Source organism: Egretta garzetta, unplaced genomic scaffold (genome assembly GCF_000687185.1).
Source record: "Egretta garzetta isolate BGI_Z169 unplaced genomic scaffold, ASM68718v1 scaffold365, whole genome shotgun sequence".
Lineage (NCBI taxonomy): Eukaryota > Metazoa > Chordata > Aves > Pelecaniformes > Ardeidae > Egretta > Egretta garzetta.
The window spans coordinates 1,195,749-1,203,651 of record NW_009259602.1 but is presented as its reverse complement, the minus strand read 5'-3'; the positions used below and the strand labels follow the sequence as shown (position 1 = coordinate 1,203,651).

At 56.8% G+C, this 7,903-nt stretch overlaps 1 protein-coding gene across 1 annotated transcript in view; it reads right to left on the bottom strand.

Annotated features, from left to right (window-relative positions):
• Positions 1-5,118: 5,118 nt before the first annotated feature.
• The window catches only part of RNF26 (ring finger protein 26), a 6,062-nt gene continuing 3,277 nt past the window's right edge, over positions 5,119-7,903 (bottom strand). Inside the window, exon 3 of the mRNA XM_035893934.1 lies at positions 5,119-7,866. Coding sequence (XP_035749827.1) covers positions 7,445-7,866 — 422 coding nt within the window. The 3' untranslated portion in view covers positions 5,119-7,444. The remainder of the gene's footprint in view (positions 7,867-7,903) is intronic.

The window sequence follows — 7,903 nt, the reverse complement described above, 5'->3', positions numbered from 1 at the left end:
CACGCTGCCGGTACGGGGTTTTGGGGGCCCCTTCCTGCCCGCCCCCTGCCAGCCCCGCGCTGCAGTGTGAACGCGGTGACCCGCCTCTGAGAAAGGTCCCTATTTTTAGCGGGGGAATGAAGAGCTTCCTCATTCCTGACCAAAATAGGTCCCTGCGGGGACCAGCCAGGGAGGGGGCTTTTGGCCAGGGGCCGAACTCCTTAATGGGCCCTGCTGCCGGAGCGGGCTGGGGACGGCTGCTCTGCCCGGCCGTGGGGTGCCAGCTTCTGGCTCCCCTGCCTCCCCCCAAGCCGCGCTGCATGGAGCCCCCAGGATTATTATGGCCATGCCCATCCAGGATGAACAAACCCAGCAGGAGCTGGGGCAGGCTGGCAGCAGCCGTGGGGCCAGCGGGTGTGCCCCTGTGGAGGGCCAGTGCCACCCCCAAAGGGGGCTGCCCACAACCCCACAGCTCCGCACCTGGGGAGTGGGAACCATGGAGGGACCCGGGGCCAAGGGCATGTCACTGCAACCTGCCTGGCTGTGTGGGACTGCGGGGGATGGCAGCAGTGCCAAGGGCCAGGTCTGTTTGGGTTAATGATGGTCTTTTCTGTAAGCAGAGCTGCCCAGGGGCAAACAATGCCGCAGAGCAGATCAATGGCCGGCGCTGTCTATTCTGGGAGGAGGAAAATGACTTTTCCTGAGATGAGGCCAGCGGAGGTGTATGGGGGCTGGGAGCATCCTCTGGTCCCTATCACAGTGTGGGGGAGCACAGCTAACATAGGCAACCACAGACATAGCACTTGGCACAGCAGTTTCTGAGCTCTGCTTTCTCTGAGATGCTCTTAGTCTTCTGGACCCTTTGTCTGGGATCATTAGGGGATTGCTGGGAACCCTCTGAGGAACACAGGGGTGCCTGCTGCTGCCTGGGGAAAATGAGGAAGAGGATAAGAGATGGAGAGCCAAAGGACACCTTGACTTCTGGCAAGATTCTAGTAAGCTTCAGCTGCTTCTGATGAGCTCTACCAGCTGCCCCTGGGGAAGGAGTGCTTGAAGCCCCTGTTCCAGCTGAACCCAGGTTAGGGAGGGGCCAGTATCCCTTAGTCAGTGCAAGGGAGAAGCCTATATAAGGGCCAGGCTCAGCACACAGGTATTGTAGTGTAGCTGAGAGAGGCAAGAGTTTGTGCAGAAAGGTGGGTTGTGGGGTTTTTTTGGTTTGGGTTTTTTTGTTTGTTGTGGGTTTGGGTGTTGTTGTTTTTTTTTTAAAAGTGCCAGCACCTCTCATCAGAGCAGCACACGCGTCCTTGGCACACCGAGGTCACAATCCCTAGCAGCCATTGGAGCAACTCTTCCTGCAATGCTGGAGGACACAGCCTGGCTAGCCCTGAGCTGCAGAGGGTGCCTGGGGCCTCTTGCTGGGGCTGGTGCATCTGGCTGGCAGCCTGCAAGAGGTGTGTGGTTGTGCACGTCTTGGAGCTGTGCTGCCAAGCTGGAGGAGCTGCTGGAGGAGGTCAGCAGGCTGCGTGGCACCAGAAAGGGCATGAAAGAGATCGACTGGATCATCTCTGAGACCCTGCAACTACAAGAGCCCAAACATTCAACTATGGTGGTAAAGTGTGCGCCTGCCAGGTTTGGAAGTGGAAATGCCCTCGATGGTGAAGGTTGTCCTGGTGACTCCTGGCTCTTCCACCCGAAAGCTTGCGGTTATGGCATAGGTTCAGCGCCCTTATTGCTGATGAGGTGCAGGCAGCACCTTCCAGTCATCTTTGAGTGACCTCTGTGAGCAGGTAAGGACAACTTTACACTGGGAATGGCAGGGAAGGGGACAATCCTCACTCAGGTGGGGATGTGGTGGATGGGGTGGGCAAGCGAAGGGCTCAGGGGGTGTGAACAGCAGGGACTCTGTTACCAACAATAACAGGATTGAAGTGGGGTCCCTTCAGCATAGGGGCACAGGCAAGCTCCCATGGCCTTGCTGGGAAGTGGGCACGTGTGGGGGGCCACTAATGCAGGCAGGATGGGGGGCAGATGGGAGGAACTAGCAGGATGTGAGCACTTATAGGGCTGTAGTGTCTTTGGGATGATGGCTGATGTGGCAGCTGAGGGCTGATGGGTCAGGATTAGCAGGCAGCAGTGTCAGCGTTTGCTATGTGCAGCCTGATCAGAGTGCAGCCTGCCTTCTTCAGGTATCTGGAATAAGCCCCGTGTCAGCAGGCCCTGGTCCTTATGGGGAGCTGGAATGCCCCTGGTATCTGCTGGAGGGACAGCCCAGTGGGGCACAAGCTTCTGAAGCGTGTTGACAACACCTTGCTGACACAGGTGATTGAGGAGAGGTGCTCAGCTGGGCCTCACAGACAAGGAAGGACTGGCCAGGGGAAGCTCAGGATCCTGAGAAAAGAAGAAAAGACAAAAGCAGGATCACAACCCTGGATTTCAGAAGTGCAGACACTGGCCTCTTCAGGGATTTGCTTGAGAGAATCCCATGTCCTGGAGAGAAGAGGTGTCCAAGAGGACCAAGGATCAGCTCCTCCCTCTGCTCAGCACCAATCAGGAACAGCTGCAGTGCTAGGTCCAGTGGTGGGCCCCCCAGCATGGACGGTACTGGAGAGAGTCCAGCAAAGGGCTGTCCATCTTCCACTGTGAGGATGATCAAACCCTGGCACAGGCTCCTCGGAAAGGTAGGAGAGTCTCCATCTGTGGAGATATTCAGAACCCGACTGGCCATGGTCCTGTGCAACCTGCTCTAGCTGCCCCTGCCTGAGCGGGGGGGCTGGGCTGGATGATCTTGAGGTCTCTGCCAGCCTCAGCCACCCTGTGTCCCCAAGGCCTTGGCACTGTAGCTCTGAGGTCCTGGGATTGCTGCTGTGTTCAGGGAGCTGGTATGGCTCCCTGTGCCGAGCTGCTAATGAGGGAGCAAAGCTGGTGCCCAGGAGCAGCCCAAAGGCCCCCTACGGTTTGGCTGCTGATCATCACCTGCTCCCTCCCTGTTGGCCTGGTATCATTAGCTGCTCATGCTGCTGCGCATCTGCAGCGTCTGTCGTGCCAGCTCCCTGCTGTCAGGCAGACGATGGCTGTTGTCTCCAGCTCTGGGAATAGCAGCTCATTATGGCTGGGGTGTTGCAGCTGGGCTGACAAAGGGATCCCGGGGATTTTTCCCAGGGCCTGGGGGGCCCTGGTTTCAGCAAGCTGTCAGCCCCCACCACCCCAGTGCTCCTAAACTGGAGTAACCTAGCAGCATCATGCTCCTCCCTGCTTGGGGAGGGAGAAGGGTCTTGGTATTGTGATGGGCTGAGACCAGCCCACTCGGCTCACATGTCAGGCTCCCAAGCAGGCTCTGGTGCAGGGAGTACCCCCGGGGTTCCAGATCTCATGCCCTGGACTGGTCTGTGACCATTGCTGCTGCTAGACACCCTTCCCAGGCAGTGCAACCCTGCACCCAAAGTCACAGCACCAAAGCAGGCAGGTCTGGCATGGCTGACCATCAGTCTTGGGGACCACATGTGCTGCCCATCAGGTGGGAGGTGGTTGCATTTTCCTCCTGTAATTGCTTGCTGTGCAGGATGGCTCCCAGGGGAAGGCTGTGTCCTGTACATCCTGTCCTTGCTTGGCTGCAGTGGGTTGAGGTGGCTAAATACCTTCTCTGTCACCTGCTGGGGCTGGCTGGGTGAGCTGGGAGCGCCCTGCCCATGGAGGGGATGGCAGACATTCCCCTGCTGGTCCCATTGTCCTGCCCCAGAGCAGTTCTACAGCCTTCTTGGGTGCCCAGCGTGCCTTTGCTCACACACCCTGGGAGCAAGAGAGGAAAGCTCAGCAGTGCCCCAGTTTCCCCAGTTGTCACCCATCTGCAGCAGGGCTCAGGTGGGCTGCCAACGTGGCCCTCCTTCCCGTGCCTGCACTGTGCCTGGCAGAGCTGCGCTCCTGCAGCAGATGTCTGTCTTTCTGGCCTCCCAGCAGCTCCCCTCTCCCTGCTGTGGCTTTTGGCCAAGGTGTGAGAGGATCCTGGTTAAAATTAGCTAGCTTGCTGGTGAGGCCCTGCCAAGGCAGGTGAGTTCAGGGCAGGGTGAGCCAGAACTCCTGGGGTCTCTGGCCATTAGGGTCCCAAGACACTTTTCCAAACAATTTACAAGGATGCTGGAGAAGCAGAGGGTGCTTAAAAGCATACAGCAACCTGCCAAGAGCTCAGATCGTGGCCAGGGAGTAATTCATTGTGCAGCAAATGCATCTGCTCACCAGTAGCCCAGCATGGCTGAGTCTGCCACAGCCTTTCTGCAAGGCAAGACCAAGCCCTGTGCTGCCTGCTGCTCCACAACTCCTAGTGCTTCAGGTGCTGCCTCCATCCCTGGGATGCTCAGGCTTGCCAACACCCTCCACTGCAAGCAGCAGGACATCGAGGTGCCAAGGCTGCACAGGAGTAGGGATTACACGTACATGTTCTTGCCAGCCTGGGAAATCCCAGCCCCTCCGCTTTGGGCTGCTCAGGCCCTGGGGAGCTCCAGCTCTGGAGAACCTGAGCATAGATCTTTTTGCTTCAGTACAGAGAGGAATTGCTCCTGAAAAAGAGACAAAGCTGTGTGCAGCAGCCCCTCCACAAAGGAGCCATTGCTTCTCTCCTCGCTGAACAGCTCAAAGTGACCTGAATTAGGAGTGAAGATGCCCACCAGTCCTGGGCCCTTCCAGCAAGAGCTACCCTGAGCTGCTCTGCCTGCTCCTGGGCCCAGAAGAGGCTGTAGCACCAAACACATCTCTGCCAAGATGCAGGCATTAGCACAGCCTAGCAAGCTGCACTCTCTGCCCCCCTTGCATGGGGGGCATATCCACAACCACCTACTCCTGCTGTGGGTTAGCAGAGCAGGGGCTGGGGGATGCCAGCCCTGGAAAGGCCACCCACTGTGTCTTCAGGTATAGATTCATCTCCTGGGTGCCAGGCTTTTCCTGTGCAGCAGCCTGGCTCCAGGATATCCCACAGCACTGCCTTTCTGGGTGTAAGCACTCCCAGACAAGTACCCCTGAGCTTGCTGGTGGTGTTGACCCTTGGTGAGGAGTGATGGGCTTCCTCTCTCCCCCCAGAGAGAACCCTTCCCAAGAATGAGGCAGCAGGCAGCTTTCGGTAAAGGAGACTTTAATCTGCTCAGTATCTAGTCCATAGTGCAAAAAGTTAAACTTAAGGCAAAGCTTTTTTTTTTTTTATAAACAGGCAGCAAACAAACAGGCCCTAAAACAGTAAGTGTGACTGCTATAATAGAAAAAGGGTTTGAGGGGAGAAACTGCAGTCCTGGGAGGTGTCCTTTCCCCCCTGTTAATTCCTGTAGGAAACATTGCACCCCAAGATCCATGAGCTGGTCCTGAACAAACACCACTGCCTGCAGTCAGGAGCATGGCCATGCTCCCTGGTGTCTCCCGAGATGCACCCAGGGATGGGTGCATCTCCCCATCTCCTCTTGCAGGAGGACCTCTGCAGGTGCCTGGAACAAGCTGAACCCTGGGAAACACAGCATGCGGGGCCACACTGACTGCTCTGGCAAGGGCTTGGCTGCTCAACTGCAAGTGTCACTGGCTGCAGCCACAGGAGAGGTGGCTGAGGAGAGCAAACATTAACACGGGTGCTGCCTGGGGAGGCACAGGGACAAGAGGCCAAGCAACGGGCCTCAGGCAGGGAGCTTTGTGTGTCTCTGAAGGTGGAAGCTGTTGACAGCCCTGGGGCCAGGTCCTTCTAACACCCATTAGTGCTCAGGAGCCCAGTTTGGCCCAGGGAATCCCTCTAGCCCCAAGCAAGCGCAGGGGCAACCAGCCCCTGCAGTGCCTCCCAGAGCAGAGCTGCTCTCCAACACGATAGTATCTTGCCACAGCTCAGGTTTACGGTCCAGAGGTGTCTCCCAGCATGGCCTGGCTGCTCTGCTGCCTCTGTTTTGGCTTGGTTCACTAATCAAGACAGAGAATAGAAAAGGAAGACCATGCCAGCCACCCTCAGGTTCTTGGCTTGCAGTTCAAGAGTCAAGACTCTTTCCAGGCTGGCTCCAGCCAAAATTGGCTGTGGCACATGGCTGACCCCAGGCAAGCAGCTGGAAAAGGAAAACATTTTTAGTGCGAGGCCCTCTTGCAGCCCAGCAATTTCTTGGAATGGTACTGGTTGGCCAAACTGGGATTAACCATCTCAGGCCGCCCCAGCCAGGACTGGATGCCCTCATTAGACTTCAGGGGACACTTTTAAATAAAACTAGCTACATTTCTGACAGACAGTAAGACAGAACAGCAGTGAAACTCCACCCTAATCAAAGACTGCCATGGTCCTGGTACTGCTCCATGCACACAACTGCAGATCTGCAGCACGGATATGCAGAACTTGTGCCTGGAACTGGAATGTCTCAGTGAGCTCCCAGGAGCTTTGTTGTGTCCTCTCTCCTCCCAAAGAGCTACTCCCTCTAGCCATCCCAGCCTGGGAAGCAGCAAGCAAGCACTGCTGTGAACCACCCAGTTCCATGGCACTCTGAGCCTGAAGAAAATGTGTATTATCTAGAGAGGATTCTCCAGCATTGGCTCAGATGTGTGCTGCTGCTGCCAGGGCTGTGAGCACTGGCTGGCCCGCCACACGGCAGGTTCCCCAAGCAGCAGCACCACCCCTGCAGAAACAGTAACTCCCTGTGGCCTCCCCCTGTGAGTAACCTGATGTGTGCTTGCTAATCTTGCATAGGTGATGCATGGAAGCGGCAGCAACACTGAGCTCTGCAGTCAGCTGTCCTGCAGGGAGCCCATATTCATCACGGCTCCTCACTGTCCCATCAAGAGGAACAGGAAACTCAAAAAACAAAGCCACGGTGGCTGGGATACTGAAATACCCCAGAAACCCTGGTCCTCTCCAGCTGAGAGCCAGGCTCAGCCCTTGGGTAGCAAAGCTTCAAAAGCCTGAGTGTGCCCATTGCTCTCCTAGGCCCTTGCAAAAGGGGCATACTTCTCCCTTCCCAAGGAGCTGGCCCACTTAGATTGTGGGAGGAGGAAACAGAGGTGTGAATGCAGTCTGCCAGGTAGTTTTCTGGTCACACCCTGGGAAAAACCTTCCCTTGCCTTGTGCCAGCCCGTGTGATTTCCAGGAGGGCATAGCCTTTGACCTCTTCATCAGCTTTGGCTAGGAGAGACCAGAGCATCTTTCTGTACTCTGCTTTGGATCTCAGACTGCTGTAGGCTTGAGGCAACAGGCCCTGAAACAGCAAAAATTGTCAACAACAAAAAAAGGTAACTCAGCCTGCTGCAGAGATCAGTTATTGTGCTTGCTAGCAAGAGCTACAATCTAGTTACGTAGCAAATATGGCTAGCAGACACCCCCAAGAGCTTTCTGCCCTTTCAGCACCATTCTTAGTTCTTTGGAAGCTGCTCGAGGCAGCCCTGGGAAGTTCTGCTTCCCGGCAAGAGGCAGAGACAGGGGTGCCCTTGACCTCCTGGGAGAATGACCAAAGCTACCCACCCCTTGGGTTCACAAGTACACATTGAGCGTCTGGAGGATCATCTGGCGGCACAGCGGGCAATTGCGCTGGTAGATGGCCTGCTGCAGGAGGACTTCCGTGCACTCCTGACACAGGCACAGGTGCCTGCAGGGCAGAAGCAGGACTGTCTTGGTTTGGTCTTGACAGATGACACATTTCTTACGTTCCTCTTGTTCTTTCAGGAGCACCCAGGGGTCATCATCCAGAGCACCCTCACCATCTCCAGCTGCTGCGTTCAGCTGCTGCCTCCTCAGAGCTTTCCCCCAGGAAGTGCTAGGTTCCTCCCTGGGCAGCTGGAGACGCTGTCCTGCCACGGCACTTCGACTCAGAGCGGGACGTGCCTGCGGTACCTGCTCTGCATCCTCGTGCTCAGCTGGCAGCTGGCCAACACCTGCCAGCATCAGCCTGCCAGGGGCTGCCGGTCTCCAGGCAGGGGCAGGCGCCCCCCC